Source organism: Dermacentor silvarum, chromosome 11 (assembly GCF_013339745.2).
Source record: "Dermacentor silvarum isolate Dsil-2018 chromosome 11, BIME_Dsil_1.4, whole genome shotgun sequence".
Taxonomy (NCBI): Eukaryota; Metazoa; Arthropoda; class Arachnida; order Ixodida; family Ixodidae; genus Dermacentor; species Dermacentor silvarum.
In genome coordinates this window covers 15,811,540-15,827,912 of record NC_051164.1, presented here as the reverse complement: position 1 = coordinate 15,827,912, position 16,373 = coordinate 15,811,540, and the positions used below count along the sequence as shown (strand labels likewise).

The following is a 16,373-nucleotide window of genomic DNA, read 5'->3' as shown; positions in this document are numbered from 1 at the left end:
TCACCTGTCCATACTGGAAAGGTTGTTGAAGAGCTCCTCAACATGCGAGGGCTGCGGTACCTCAGATGGGTCCCCAAAGGGGCAGACCTCAACATAATTGAGGCCGTATGGGGCAGAATGAAGGTCAGGCTGTGCAAAAGAGGATTACACAGTTCATCCGCCGATGAGCTATGGAGCGCGGTCGAAGGAGAATGGATGCGCCTCCAAAATGAACGCAGTTTCATTGACAATCTGTACGCGTCACTACAGTCCAGATTGCTGGATGTGATTGTAGTGCAAGGGGCCATGACCCGCTACTAAGGCAGGGCGACCGCTTCATCTGCTTTCCTGTCCCGTGACTCGAGTTCTTGCTTCTTAATACTACCAGCGCCGACGCGCCATCGGTTCCGCAGCAGCCGGTCAGCATTGGGTACGCAGTCAAGCACCATCGACGAAGTTACCGGCCGGAATAGCAGAAATTCCAATGTAGTTGCTTCTGATGTTATGCATCTCAGTGTAATTTTATTTTGTTTTATTTTTGTGCACAATTCTGCCTTTTTTTATGAGTTCTGAATGAAGTCAGTATGCATTAGTTGCGTTGTTACTCATATAATTATTTTCACTATGGCTTGTTCACTATGTTATGTGCCTTGTATTCCAGTGAAGAAATATTACAATACTCGGGTTATTTTTCTGTTGCTAATTTCTTTGACTGCGAGAAATTGACTTTTCTTCGCCATTTCAAGCTACACTTAATGGATATTACACAAAAATAAAAACGCAAAAGCAGCGCAGCTTTTGTTTACACTTCAATATAAGTAACCTTTTTTTCATTCTAGCAGTGTTTTCCTCTCTTTTGATGTACACACAATTATTTTCGAAAGCCAGCTAAGTTTATTATTCGAGAACACTGCACACAATCTCACGTTGACGTATCCATGAAAAGCGCTTCGTGCCTCCCCCTTTCCTTGGCGAACTGACTGGAGAGTGGTTTATGTTCATAACTAGTGTTATTAAAACGTATTGTCAGCGTAGTTGTTGTAAATAACAAAGTAACAGCTGCTGCGCCCATAGAAGAAATGCTGCTAGCGATCACCGAAACGGTATCAACGGCAACGCGTTGGGAATTGGCAGCACAGCTCTGCTAAAATTTTTACTGAAAATATTGCACGGCCCCCGTCGTCGCCGGCTCTCCCTTTTCTCTAGAAGCATGACGCAATCTGAAAGTACCCAATTTAAGTAAAACAGCACTTGCATATCCATTCTTGCACGAAGTTAACGCTCATTCTTTGATAAGATTCGCACAACATGTCTGGTGGGCGGTAAAGTCGCTGTATTGTGCTCGAATTTTTCTTCAGTAAAGACAGAACCAGCGAGCAAAAGGAAAGGCAAAAGGTTCTTCCAAATAAAGAAGGGCGAGGGTGAAAGCAAGCATGTGGGGGGGATGTGCATTCGCAGGAAAAGCCAAACCCTCTCCCCATAACTCGAAAATATGCCACCATTGACGCTACTGTACAACCTTGCAGCGCGCTCGGCCACGCGAGCGCGTACGATCCGCTGCGTACGATAGTACGTACGCAGCGGATTACCGCAGGCATGGTGCTAGTCAGTTCCAGGCACGCGTGAGAAAGGCTTAAATTTCGGAAATGAGCTGAGGGTATTAAGGTAAAATAAAATAAACATGCTTGTATGAAATAACCAGAAAAGATAGGCATGAATAATTTTATATATATTATTCGCTTTAACGTGCCTGAACCGCACAGGGTTCAGAATAGGGTTTAGTGTTTTCGGTATACACTGATTAACACCGAAAATTAACCCGCGGGCGTTTTTATCTGAATCGGTAAAAACCCAGAACCTCTGAATTCGAGCTGTCCTTAATAAAAAAAAGAAAGAAAGATGGGCAATTGTCACTTCCAATACACGATTTTTTGAGTCACCGGACACATTATTACGCGGTTTTCACTTAAATCTCCTGCATATATTTAAGTATAAGTAGAGTATTCCTGGATGCTAAAAGAGGGAAACACATTTTTTTAATGTAAAACATTTGTAGAATATTCGCTGTATATAGTTGTTTCTGCTGAAGTATGCCTTGGCTGCTTCTGGCGAGCGCGCAGCATAGAGTGGCATATCCAGGCAAAAGCTTCTCTTCATTTCCTTACCATATCCGAGTCAAGCGCCAACGTCGAATTAGTGTTTTCTGGACTGCGTTTCGTGAACCTTAAAGAGCGTGCTCCCATGGCTGACAAATCTCTCCGACATGCCCATTTTTTGCAACGACATTATGCATTACTTTCATGTTACAGAAAGCGTCGTGTATCATTTGTTGTTTTCACTCGTTGGTTCATGAGCTATTTTGCAGAGTGTTTGGTATCTGTTCAATAAAGTCGTGTCATGTCAGGTGCGTTATGTATTCTCCAGTAATAATACAATCGATTTACAACGCAAGTCCCGATAAACACCAACTTCTCTCTCGCATGGAAATTACACACAAACAAAAAACACCGCTTCAAAGTAAAAAAAAAAGAAAAAAAACAGAGAACACCGCTAAACAAAGGCGGAACTTGAAGAAAAAGAACAACCGAAAATGTGTAGCACTATTTATAAGGGACGCCGTAGTGAGTGCCCCTGGGTTAAATTTGGCAACCTGAAGTTGTCCAACGTGCACCCAAAGCACGGTACACGACCTCGCGCCATCAGCAGCGTGATGTGATAACCACTTAGCCTACCACTGCGGGTCAAAAGGTATGTATAGTAAGAGCAGTTTGGTAAAACTAGCCATTGAGATGCCCGAGGCCCATGGCGTAGCCATCCAGACAAGAGAGCCTTAAGTCATAAAAATCGTTAATGCTTTTTGTACACTGGCCTAACCTTACCACTCAATATAAAGGCTCGCTTGTCTGATCCATGGCCAAGAATGAAGAGAGGAAATATAATTTAAAAGAGTAATGGAAAGTGAGTGAAATTGTAAGGAGGGTTGGGCATCAAACCATGTTGCAACATCGTGCCCGACACCACATCACCATAGCCTCTGACTCACCACTGTGGGTCCCTTCTCAGCCATGCCACACCATTGTGCCATGTAAACAGGTCTGCACTATAGATATCCTGATGATAACTGGAAAAAGCGTCGTTTAAAACTCACCCTGTCGAGGGTGACGTGTGCCAATAGCTTCGTTTGGTCGAGCGCCAGAACCAGGGGGCACATTGTGAACAGGAGCTCGATTCCCTTGACATCGATCAGGTGGAACGTGACGACCTGCTTGGCGAACGTGATGTGCTGCTGGAACTGCCCCGGGCGAAAGCGCTCCACCACTGACACGTTCAGGCTGATGACGGAGAAACAGCGGTGCTCGCGCAGAAACCAGCATGTTGCCAAGAAGAGAACCACAGCTTTGGGGTCGCAGGGTGTTACGGGATCGTTATGGGCCATTGTGAAGTCCAGGCTGCCTTCGCGCAGTTCGTAAAGCTCCATGCCCAAGGCATTCAGGAACTTGTTCAACTCTCCCTGCATCGCGCGCCACGGCAATAAAGTTTGTTAGAGCTGCTCGCAGAAGCAGAGTGAACTTGTTTGCTTCACGGTTCGAACTCGTACAAGGGCGTAATTGAGGGGCGTATTTGCACAGTTCTCCACATTGTCTTGTTTCCCATGCGTCTAAGCTATTCCGGAAGCAGTTTTGTGCAGTAACAGTCTGTCTTGCTAACAAATGCTTTGCACGTGTGGAAAACGCTTTTTCTCGCCGAGCTGCCCAGACATCCAAGGTAAGAACGTCATGTGGTGTCTTATCAGCTAGAAACTCTGACCAACCTCTGTGCTCTGACCTCAAAACACTTTGCATGCAAATATTAAGCAACTGCGGTGGCCCTGATGTGTGTCATGTACGACACGCACGCTATGTTTGGACATGGTTGAAGAGACAGAATGAGTTACCGCTTCCGTCTGCATCCAGCAGCGGGCACCTGCGTTCTGTTGCTTGCGTGAGTCGTGCAGTGAAGGCAACAGCAATACGTGGTGGGCGACACAGGCGGCGCTCTCGAGCAGCTCAAGGTCCTTCTTAAACTGTTTCTCGGCAAACTGCAGGAAGCAATATGCCTCCATCTCCAGGATCTGGAAGCGCCAGAGGTGTTAGATCAACATGCTGGTTCGACCTTAAAACAGCAGCAATGTTTAGACTCCAATCCTACAGCAGCATCAAGCGGCATGAAATCATTAGTCGGTCGTCGTTCCCGCAAGGTTTTGCAGCGAAGCTGTTAAGGGCTAGGTTCGAGGAGATCGCGTCCGTGTAGTAGACCGACCGGCGTATACAACAATTAAGATGCATCGCGTCACCTTGTGGCGTCGCATGAAAACGTCGGGATGGCGGTGTTTTTTAACTTCGGGATCCTAAACAACTTGCGCACCACACCGCACTTTTCGCAGGAGCTTATATTTGCTTCTTCATTACGTGACGTAGCTCACCCTGGCGGGCACGTGAGCGCGTCAGCGCTAGTACGCGCGCTGCGATTGGCGTATCCATTCTCAAAAAAGAAAAAAAAAACGTCATCGTCTGTCCTATATTGAGTGTAGGTACTTGTGTGCGCGTTAGCGCACATCACTCCGGAGCGTCGCGCCCTCTTGCCTCGCCGGCTGAAAGTTGAATCACTCGAAAGTGAAACGTAAATCAATTTCGAGCGATTTACGTTTCGAGCACTCATCGTCAGGTACCACCGACGATGAGCGGGCTCGGACGCCAAGCGTAAGCATGCAACCCGCCAGGACCGCGAGGCGAAGGGAAATGCCAACCATGTGGCCACGATCCCGCAAAATTGGAACGTTTCAAGGAACGTTTCATACACAGTTTCGCTGGTGATCCACCTTCACGAAGTGGAATGGCACTGAAATTTGTTATGTTCGTACGTGATGCGCTCTTATCTCTGTCTCAGAATAATTCCAAGCCTCACACAAACAGCAAGATTCCACACAACTATTCCGCGAATTTTTGAGGTACGCCGTGGTGGAGAACTCCGGATTAATTTTGACCGCATGGGGTTTTTTAATGTGCACCCAATGCAGCCCTAAATTTAAGTGAGCGAGCATTTTTGCATTCCACCCCCATCGAAACACGTGTTTTGGCGGAGTATCGAACGTGTGAGCTCGTGCACAGCAGCAGAAAGTCATACGGGATGATCATTTTATTGCGATAGCAAATATATGGACACTCCAAAGCGGCTTTCTGCCGTCGGCGTCGTCGCCGCCGTCGCCGTGAGGTTCGGTATGACGTCAACGGCGATGAAACCGTCGCCGCGCTCCGGACGCTGTATGTGCGAGTGAAAGGCCGCGAAAAAAAATAAATTATGGGGTTTTACGTGCCAAAACCATTTCTGATTATGAGGCACGCCGTAGTGGGGGACTCCGGAAATTTGGACCACCTGGGGTTCTTTAACGTGCACCTAAATCTAAGTACACGGGTGTTTTCGCGGGGACGCGCGCTTACATGGGGAGCGAACGCACGTCGGAGAGCAAACGCGCGTTTTACGCCATGCTCCCTGAAGAGCTGCAGAATTAGGCGTCTCTTTCCTCCTTTACAATCACCATATAGGGAGAGCAAACGCGACATTTTCCGTCGCGCGAGAGGCCGTGGGGGGACGGGAGGGAAGGAGGGAGGGAGGGAGGGAGGGGAGGCGACGTTTAGCTGCGGCACCAAATGCGTATTTATATAAAAACGTTGGAAGGCTAGAAGGTGGGTACGATTTCCGACGCTGCTCGACGAGTGTCCCATTCTGATCTTGTCGAAAACCTCCGAGACGCCCCCAGAGGCACCGGCAACAGTCACCAACGCTGCGCGCGTTCGGTGCAAACGCGGGCAAAACGGTGACGCCGTCGACAACAGTTCTGCGCGCTGCTGGTGCTGCTGCATGTCCAAGTGTACACAGCTGATAAAACTACTATCCTTACTCTGTATAGCTCTCCATTAATTTGCTATCGCAATTGATGCTTCGCCTTTCGGGTGAAACTGCGAAAAAAAATTTTTTTTAATTTCCGGAAGCTTTATTAATCAACTGTCACAGATAACATAGCTATAGTCCTTGAGTTGGATTGTTCTGAGTGGCGGATATTGCTTGCATGAGAAAGGGAAACACAAATTCAGCTATTTAAAGTCACAAGCTGGAGCTCAGCAGCTTAAAGTGCGGCCACTGGGATACCGCTGCGGGTTTTCGCGCACTGCACGATGGTTCCAATGTTCGCACTAAAAAATTACAATCGTGGGTGTTACGTGCCAAGACGACGATATGATTACGAAGCTCGCCGTATTGGGGGACACGAGGGCACGTATAGTGGGAGACGGTCAGACGCGCCCGGCGTCTGAAAGCTTATTTTTTCTTTTTTCCGTCTTTTTTGGAGTTTTACGTGCCAAAACCAGTGCTGAATATGAGGCGCGTCATAGTGGAGGGCTCCGGATTAATTTTGACCATCTGGGGTTCTTTAACGTACACTACAACGCGCGTCTGACCGCGCCGCACGTCCTAGGCCAATCGCGTGCGGCCAAACTGGACCCAAACTGAAGGCGGGTTTTGAACAATGATCTCCGATCGCGCCCCTGGAGTTCTTGAAGGTGCACCCAACGCACGGCAGACAGGCGTTTTCGCATTTCGCCCCCATCTAAATGTTGCTGCACCGGTCGGCGATTTGATCCGGCGCCCTTAGGCTTAGCAAAAGCAACGTCAACGCCACTATGTGTTGAGCTGCTGAGCTCGAAGTCGCGGGATCGAATCCCGGCCACGGCGGCCGCGTTTCGATCGGGGCGAAATGCAAAAACACCAGTCTACTTAGATGTAGGTGCACGTCGGGATGGCGGGGTTTTTAAACTTCGGCATCCTAAAAAACTTCGCACCACACCACACTTTTCGCGGGAGCTTATGTTTGCTTCTTCATTACGTGACGCAGCTCACCCTGGCGGGCACGCGAGCGCGTCAGCGCTAGCCCTCGCCTGGGTGAGTGTCCAAATTTCCGGAGTGCCCCTCTAAGGCGTGCCTCATAATCAGATCATAGTTTTGGTACGTAAAACCCCATAATATCTTTTAGGTTATTTCTCGGATATGCTGGTCCTTGGGGATCCCTATTCTGCTGCATGAACAAGATGGGTTCCTTTCAGCTGGATATAAAAGACTTCGCGCAACCGAGCTGTATAACGACAGAGATACGAACCCGAAGGCAGGAAATGTCGGAGAGAATGACAACGCTTACGTTTAGCCGCGTCAGCAGTCGGCGACCAGGCCCAGCCACGTCACCGCAGGCAGGAAGCAGTTCTAAGCCACTGCGGCAGGCTCCTGGTATTCGGAACAATCTGGCGTCCCTGCCAGTGATGGCGCCGCAGTAGCAAATTGTGTTTCTAACTCAACGCCAGGAGCGCAAATGTCGTTGAAAAAAAAAAAAAAAAGAGACGAAGTTGCCTACGACCAGCTCTATTATTTCTGTTGAACAATCTTTCATCGAATATGGAATAAAAATAACCAAGAAGGAGCGCATTATAACGTTGTCAATATTTAGCAATATAAAAAAGCGGCCGCACGGAGAAACAAGCCAAGTCCCTATTTTCGTACTTTTGGCGGTGCTTTCGAATTTACGCCTCCTTTTTTTTTTCGTCGTCGTGTAAATAGTGTGGTAGGCGCCGTTTATTCGTCCTTTTAGTGCTGCGAAGCAAGTATACATGAGAAAACATGCCAAGCAGAAGTGGCGGCCACTGCACACGTGAGCACATACGGAGAACATATCGAAGTTAGGTAACAGGCTGATCGTTTGATGCTTGAGTTTCCCTTCTTGCAGGTTGTAGTACACCATGCTGATTCCTTCACTTTTAGTGAGCAATACATTTTAGGGAGCATCAACAAGCAGTTTTGACAGGCTAATGGCTCGGATTATGTGTGCGGCGCGCAAAGGCGTCGGGTTGCTGTGCTTGAGGAACCCGTGAGACGTTGGTGCGATTCTGCTCGGTATTCGATAAATACTAAAGCCATTTTGTCGTTGTTCACGACCGCCGAGAACGAGATTAGGCCTACATTTTTAGACTGCGTAATATTCGGAACGAGCCCGCATTTCTTGATTGCACTGTTATCGAGATCGGCCCGCATTTTTAGTTTTGGCTGGAAAGAAAGTGGTGTGACAACGTCGAGAATGCTATTCGCAATAAAATAAATTAAAATGCCGCCAGCGCAGAGAATTAAAAAAATGTCTGATGATTAGGATACTCCCTAATGCGAAATTTGAGCGCAGCTGTATACTTGTTTTTATTTCGCGATATATTGAGACAAAGAATTTGAGACCGAAATCACCGCACCGACTGGCAGTGGACCAGTGCTGTCAGCGCCTTCTCAGAGGGAGGGGCAGTATTGAAACACTGACTTGATGAGCGGCATCGGAGCCCGCTGTGGAAGAAGACGACGACCAACGCGCGAGCAGTGGCACGAGCGTGTTCGCGTGGTTACGCCGAGGGACGGCGACGGTCAGCCCAGGAACGGGCCCCTAACAGTTGCGCTCTAAAAGCCAATGATGAGAGAGCACCCCCCACTTCTCGGTTAGTGATATAACACAGTTCTGTAATTCAGTTGTGGCTACTGCAGCATGATGGTTATATTTTCTGCGCTTGTTACCTGCGCTTGATACCAAACGAAATTCTATCTACTTTTACTGGAGAAATAGATTGGCTCCCAATGATGATGATGATGTATGGGGTTTAATGGCGCAAGGGACAATAATGGCCAAAGAGCGCCAGCAGATGGTGTTAGGTATTCAATGGTGCTACGTTCAGTGGTAAATATGTAACTTGGCTGCATAGTGGCCTAAAATATTCGTTGTAAATGCGTAAAATATTCTGCAAATGTATTTAAACTGTTACATGTGAGGTGAGCTATTTACATAAAATAAGCTTTGCGAAAAGTGATAGATTAAAATGCAGGAATATTAAGGTAGCACTAATGTCTCACCGACGACCTTGTACGCAAGGGCAGGGAACCACGTGCTTTAAATGCTGCAGTCGCAGCAGTAGCCTCCGATAAGAGGCGGTGCTAAGTGTCACTTGCGTGTATAACGTGCAATAAACAAACATCACTTAAGAAAGCTAAAACTGATTTGCTATCAAAAAGCGGGTCATTGCCAAGGAACATTCCGGGATGAACTGAAACTGGCTGACGATATGGGAAAGGAAAGTGTTTTTCCTTTGCGCATCTATGTCACGGCACTCTAGCAATACATGCAGGATGGTCAACGTCTGGCCACACTTGCCACAGATGGGTGGGTCATCACCGGTCAATGCGTATGAGTGTGTACTATACGTGTGTCCGATTCTTAGTCGACACATGATTACCTCGGTTCGTCGTGTTTTTGTTCTAGGTGGACAATACCCTAATTGTGGCTTTATAACATGAAGCTTATTAGATGTTTCAGTGTCCCATGATCGCTGCCAATAGCTTCTAATCATTTTTCGTAGGTACGGCTTCAAGTCTGTGGCAGGTACAGCTACATAGTCGGTGACTTTGGTTGTTACTGATGTAGCGATTTCATCTGCCAGCATATTACCCGCGATGCCTCTATGGCCAGGAACCCAGCATATAGTGACATGCTGGCTAGACATGTATGCTGTGCACAGAAGTGAGTAAAGAGAATTTAGCACCGCATTTTTACTTTCAGAGAAACATTTTAAAAATCTTACGACACTTTGAGAGTCGGTGAATATAATGGCTTTTTGTATATTTGTGTTCCGGATATGTTTAACAGCCGACAGCACTCCGTGTGCTTCAGCCGTGAAGATACTCGTTTCTGGGTGCAGCATAGCAGACTCAGAAAAGGATGGTCCGAGTGATGCAAAGGACACTCCGGCCTGCGACCTTGATGCGTCAGTATAATACTCCACGCATGAATACGTCGCCTGAAGTTCAAGGAAGTGCATTCGGATGTGTGCCTGAGGGGCATGCTTTGTGACCTTGATGAACGATATGTCACATTCTACCAGCTTCCACTGCCACGGCGGTAACAGCTTTGCTGGTGGCATTAGATAATGCTCCTGAAGTGGGATACACATTTCTTCGCTGAGCTTCGTCACACGCAGCGAGAAGGGCTCCTTCGCTGTAGGCTGATTATTAAATAGCAAGGCACAGGACACATCATTTACCGTTTTGTAGCAAGGATGTTCAGCATTTGAATGCACTTTAAGATAGTATGTTAAGGTGGATTATGACCTCTGCAGACAGAGAGACCATTCAATCGATTCAACGTAGAGGCTTTGTACAGGACTTGTCCTGAACGCACCAGTTGAGAGGCGAATACCTAAATGGTGGACTGGGTCTAGCATTTTTAATGCGCTTGGCGTTGCAGAGTGATATATTACAGCACCATAGTCAAGGCGAGGGCGGACTAGGCTCCTGTATAAGTTCAGAAGGCATTTTCGATCACTACCCCAAGTCGTACGCGACAGAAGCTTTAAAAGGTTCATTGTCTTCAGGCATTTTGCCCTCAAATGCTTAAGATGGGGAATAAATGTGAGTTTATAATCTAAAATGATTCCTAAAATCTTGTGCTCACTGCTCACAGAGAGCGCATCTCCTTTGATTTCAATACTTGGGACAGGCGTTACGCCTCTCTTGTTTGTGATTAGTACGCAAGTGCTCTTCTGGGCGTTCATTTTAAAACCATTTTCATCTGCCCATTTGGACAATTTATTTATTCCAAGCTGCACTTGTCGTTCGCAGATGGCAATATTGCAGGACTTGAAGGTTATTTGCAGATCGTCGACATGAACGGAATAAAACATTGTGCGTGGAATGACCGTCTATACAGGCAGTTCATTTTTTACAATAAATAGCGTGCAACTAAGCACGCCCCCTTGCGGTACACCGGTCTCTTGGGTGAAGGACCTAGACAGAGCATTACCCACTCTTACGCGGAATGTGCGATTAGAGAGATAACTTTCGATTGTGTTTAACATGTTGCCACGGACACCCATTGCCGAAAGGTCTCGGAGGATTCCATAGGGCCATGTCGTATGGTAAGCCTTTTCTAGGTCAAGAAATAATGAGGGGCAGAACTGCTTATGTATAAAGGCATCTCTAATATAAGACTCAATACGAACAAGGTGGTCTGTTGTGGACATACCTTCCCTGAAACCACATTGGAAAAGGTCTAGGATTTTGCCGCTTTCAAACACCCAGATCAGGCGCCGGTTTATATATTTTTTTGCAAATAATTTGCAAATACAGCTTGTCAATGCTATTGGCCTATAATTACTGGCTAACGATGGGTCCTTGCCTTGTTTATGTATAGGGATGATCACACTTTCTTTCCATGAAGATGTAATGTAGCTAGCCGCCCACATGGTATTAAAAAGTCTTAAAAGTGTTTTCAGAGTTAAAGGTGTAGGTGCTTAATCATTTCGTACAAGATATGATCGCCACCTGGGGCGGAGTTGTTGCAACAGTTGAGACACGCCTTTAGTTCAGCAAGAGAAAATTGTCGATTGTATGCTTCGTTTCGCACACATTTGCGTTCGAGGGGCTGTCTCTCTGCGCTTTCTTTGAACTTTGAGTGGGCACGGCGAAAGCGCTTGGCGCAGGTCATTCACCATGCGATGCGTTTTCTTCGTACAGGCTCTGTTGCTGACAGCGCGCGAGGCTTCGCCAACGGCCACGCTAACGCCGGTTTCAACATCAAGCGACATCAGCGATGAAGCTCGGATACACGGCGTCATCACGGACCCGCCCCTTCGCCCAAGCCATGGATTCGTGACGCCACCAGCCTCTGCCTTTATAAAGTCTCAACCAGACCCGAGGATTTTCAGTGCGCACGGCGAAAGCGCTTGGCGCAGGTCATTCACCATGCGATGCGTTTTCTTCGTACAGGCTCTGTTGCTGACAGCGCGCGAGGCTTCGCCAACGGCCACGCTAACGCCGGTTTCAACATCAAGCGACATCAGCGATGAAGCTCGGATACACGGCGTCATCACGGACCCGCCCCTTCGCCCAAGCCATGGATTCGTGACGTCACCAGCCTCTGCCTTTATAAAGTCTCAACCAGACCCGAGGATTTTCAGTGGGCACGGCGAAAGCGCTTGGCGCAGGTCATTCACCATGCGATGCGTTTTCTTCGTACAGGTTGGTCACAACTGTTCGTTACGTAGTGATAATAGATTTTTAGTGGTTCTGCCGTGCCCCAAAGTTTGTATAAGTATAGCTTATGATTGTTTTTGTTCTTGCAAATTGATGATGTGTGGCGACGTCGAGGAAAACCCTGGGCCAACTGTTGAAGAAATGTTTAAATCATTGATGGATGGACAACAGGCAATAAGAAATGATATATCGGCCTTGAAAACGCGCCTTGAAACTACGGAAAAAGCTCTCGTTAGTTTTGAGAAGCGTTTCACTCAGTTGGAAGAACACGTAAAAACAAATACGAGCGCAGCTGCTGACTTGGTTGTAACTGTAGGCAAAATGGAAGAGACACTCAAATCACAGCAAGCCAAACTGATCGACCTGGAAGATCGCAACAGGCGATCAAATCTGATAGTTTTTGGCATTCCCGAAATTCCCAACGAAACTGCATCATTGTTACGCGACAAAGTTATCAACAAAGTGTTTTTGGAAAAAATGGGCGTGAGCTGTACATCGGTGGCCAGAATACATAGGCTAGGGAAGAGTTCAGAGGGCAAGCCGATTATCGTGTATTTTCAGGACTACGCGGAAAAACATTCAGTCATGCAAAATGCACGCAAGCTAAAAGGGACAAATATTTCTATCCAGGGTGATTACTGCGCAGACACGAGGCGGAAACGCAAGTTGCTTTGGAATAGTGCGAAGGCAGATAAAGATGGCGGAAAGAGGGTCCAGCTGATACACGACAAGCTCCGAATTGATGACCAGTACTTTTCTTGGGATGACGCCTCGAACTCCCGCAAAAAGATTTCTGCAACTGACAGCTCACGGCGCCGCAAACAAAAATTTGGAACGAACTGCTCAGCGACCGAAAGCTAGCGCTTGCAGGTACATCAGCTCCGGCTACTTTCGTTCAATGCCAGAAGTATTGTAAATAAAACAGATAAGTTAGAAGATTTGCTTTTGTTATATGATCCCCATGTTTGCGTCATTTCCGAAACTTGGTTGCATATGAAGCCATTCGTGACGATGAAATCGTTCCACCAAACTATCGCCTGTATAGAAAAGATAGGGGTTCTCGCGGTGGCGGCATTGCCGTCGTAACGAAGTCCGATGTTCATGTAACAGTTGCAGATCAAATCATGGGACACGAAAGTTTGTTCTTGAAGGTGTCTATCTGGGGACTGTCGTTTTTCTTGTGTTCTGTATATCGAGCTCCAGGTGCCGATGACTCATATATGCATATATTGTATGATCACCTTTTAAGACTGCGAGAAAAAAACTTGATAATAACAGGTGATTTTAACCTGCCATGTTTAAACTGGAATCACTTAAATTATGGTTCGTCGGTTTCCGGTGACTTGGCGATAGACATTATGCTCAATCTTAGCCTCCAGCAGGTTATTAATAATAATACCCGGGGAAATAATGTTCTTGATCTTTTGCTCCTGAGCGAAATATTTTTTAGCGGAACGGCAGTGGTCGAGCCTGGCATATCCGATCACAAGCTCATATCTTTTTGCTGGGATGTTCCAGCGGAAATGCACCAAAGTCATAGAACCGTAAAAACAATCAGAGACTTCACTAAGGCCGATGATGTAGCAGTCATATATTATCTAGATACACATCTTAAGATAAGTGATAATAATGTTGAGCTCTCGTGGCAACGATTTCAGGATACTGTAAAGTACTGCACTGAACACTTTGTACCTTTAAAAGCTGTTCGAAAACAACGGCTGAATCCCTGGATAAATCGGGAAATTATCCAAACCAAGCGTAAAATTAAAAGATTGAGAAAGAGGAACAAAACGATGACCCCGCAAATTGAGCATCTGAAACAAGAATTACTGATAAAGGTAAATTCGGCCAGAGATAGGTTTTATAGCACGAATATTGAAGAATTTCTTTTTAGTGATCCGAAAAAGTTTTGGTTACACCTAAGTCAAAGGAAACAGCAGATAGATAGCATTAAAGTTAATGGAATTGAAATAGAGGATGCGCACAGCATTGCAGAACATTTCAATGTTTATTTTCAAAGTGTGTTTGCAGATCAAGATCAGACTGCGCTTGCAAGCACATATAGCCCGTCGGTAGATGACATTCCAATAACTCGCGAGGGTGTCCTGGAGCTGCTCCTAAATATAAATTTGAAAAAATCTGCTGGTCCTGATAACATTCCAAATGCTTTCTTGAGGCGATATGCCGAACAAATATCGGAATTTATTTCAGAGTTTTTTTTTTTCAGTTATCCTTAAAATTGGGAGAAATACCAGCAGACTGGCGCAAAGCACGGGTTGTGCCGGTACACAAGAAGGGAGACTACCTCACAGTTTCAAACTACCGGCCTGTATCTATTACTAGCACGAGTTGCAAGCTATTGGAACATATTGTTGCTGGTTTCATACAAGGGTTCTTGAAAGATCATAACATACTATCACCTTTTCAGCACGGTTTCAGAAAAGGACTCTCCACGGTGACTCAACTAGTAACAACCGTACATGAACTTTCCCAAATACTTGATTTATCCGGACAAATAGATGTGCTTTTTCTGGACTTTAGCAAAGCATTTGACAGGGTTCCTCATAGTAAGTTAATATATAAATTAGAAAAAATTGGACTTCCTTTTGGTATTGTACAGTGAATTTGCGCGTACCTGAAAAATAGGGAACAGTTTGTTGAAGTTAGAAATTGTAGTTCTAGTGCCCGTCAGGTCACCTCAGGAGTTCCACAAGGCAGTGTGTTAGGGCCTTTGTTATTTTTAATTTATGTCAATGATATGATTGATGCTATTCCTGCTAATATGTCCATTCGGTTACACGCTGATGACAGTGTTATTTTCAAGGAAATTGTGTCCCATGATGATCATGATGTGTTGCAGAGATGCCTTGTAGCAATCTCTGACTGGTGTTCGAACTGGGGAATGCAGCTCAATGCGGAAAAAACCGTACTTTTACGCGTAACAAGAAAGAAATTTCCCAGCAAATTTAATTACCAGCTTGAAAACAGAGTTATCACCGAAGTCGAAAAATATAAATATCTTGGCGTTACTCTTACCAATAAACTCACATGGTCAACACATATCTCGGATATCTGCTCAGCGGCATTAAAGAAACTGTGGTTTGTAAAGAGAAAGCTTAAACATGCGCCTATAAGAACTAAAATATTAGCCTACAATGCAATAGTGAGATCCAAATTAGAATATGCTGCAGAAGTCTGGGACCCGCATACTAAAAAGGACATCATGGAATTGGAGCGAGTCCAGAGAAAAGCTGTGAGATTTATATACGGAAAATATGCCAGAACTGATTCCCCGTCCTCATTAATGTTACAAAACAGAATACAGACACTACAAACACGCAGTAAAATTAATCGCCTTATACTACTACACAATACTCTTTCTGGAAAAAATAATATGGCGTTACCCGCTTCTGTATGTCGGCCTACTACGAGAAGAACACGACACAGTCACGAATATTTGCTCGCACCAATTTTCACTAGAACAAACGCCTACAAGTACGGTTTTTTCCCCCGAACGGTGAGCGAGTGGAATTCACTTCCCATTGGTGTATTTGAGTCAGATGATTTCATGGCTGCATTGGAAAAGCATTTTTGTGAATTTTAGTGATGTCGTAGTGTGATCCCCGCTTCTTTTATGCATAATGTTCATTTTATGCTACGTTAATTACACCTGTCTGTATTTTCTTTTTGCTTGCTGTAATGCAACATTATTTACGCCGGTCTGTATTTTCTTTTTGCTTGCTGTAATGCCCCTCCTGCTTGGGCCAAAGTATTGGCCTGCAGTATTACTAAATAAATAAAAAAATAACTTCAAGAAGTGTTCTGTGTAGTATGATGCACTAGAGATGTATTAAAAATGTTCACTCAGTAAGTCTGCCTGATCTTCCAGGCTATTACCTTGTGTGTCTACCAAGGGAAGTGTTATTGTTTGACGTCCTTGTAATGTGTTCACTCTGTTCTAGACTTTTCTCTCGTCCGTATAGGAATTTATACTGCCAAGATACTGCTCCCAACTATCTCTCTTAGCACGTCTACGTATTCTTCGGCCCTGAGACTTTGCTTGTTTGAAATTGATGAGATTTTCGGCAGTTAGAGAGTCGCGAAGCAATCCCCAAGCCTTGTTTTGTTTTTTCCGCGCCTTTCCACAATCGTTATTCCACCATGGGACGCGACGCTTTTTGGCTAGTCCGTTAGTTTGTTGGATGGATTTCGTGGCAGCCTCTGTTATGAAACCTGTCAGGTAAGCCACAGCATCG

At 45.8% G+C, this 16,373-nt stretch overlaps 1 protein-coding gene across 1 annotated transcript; it reads right to left on the bottom strand.

Moving 5' to 3' along the window:
- Window positions 1-7,319, bottom strand: LOC125941571 (uncharacterized). Its single transcript, XM_049659098.1, has 4 exons — window positions 7,208-7,319; window positions 3,914-4,090; window positions 3,128-3,490; window positions 1-129 (listed from the first exon to the last, which is right to left on the bottom strand). The coding sequence occupies exons 2-4, from the start codon at window positions 4,079-4,081 to the stop codon at window positions 1-3; spliced, it is 660 nt and encodes a 219-aa protein (XP_049515055.1). The 5' UTR covers window positions 4,082-4,090; window positions 7,208-7,319.
- Between the last annotated feature and the right edge of the window lie 9,054 nt (window positions 7,320-16,373).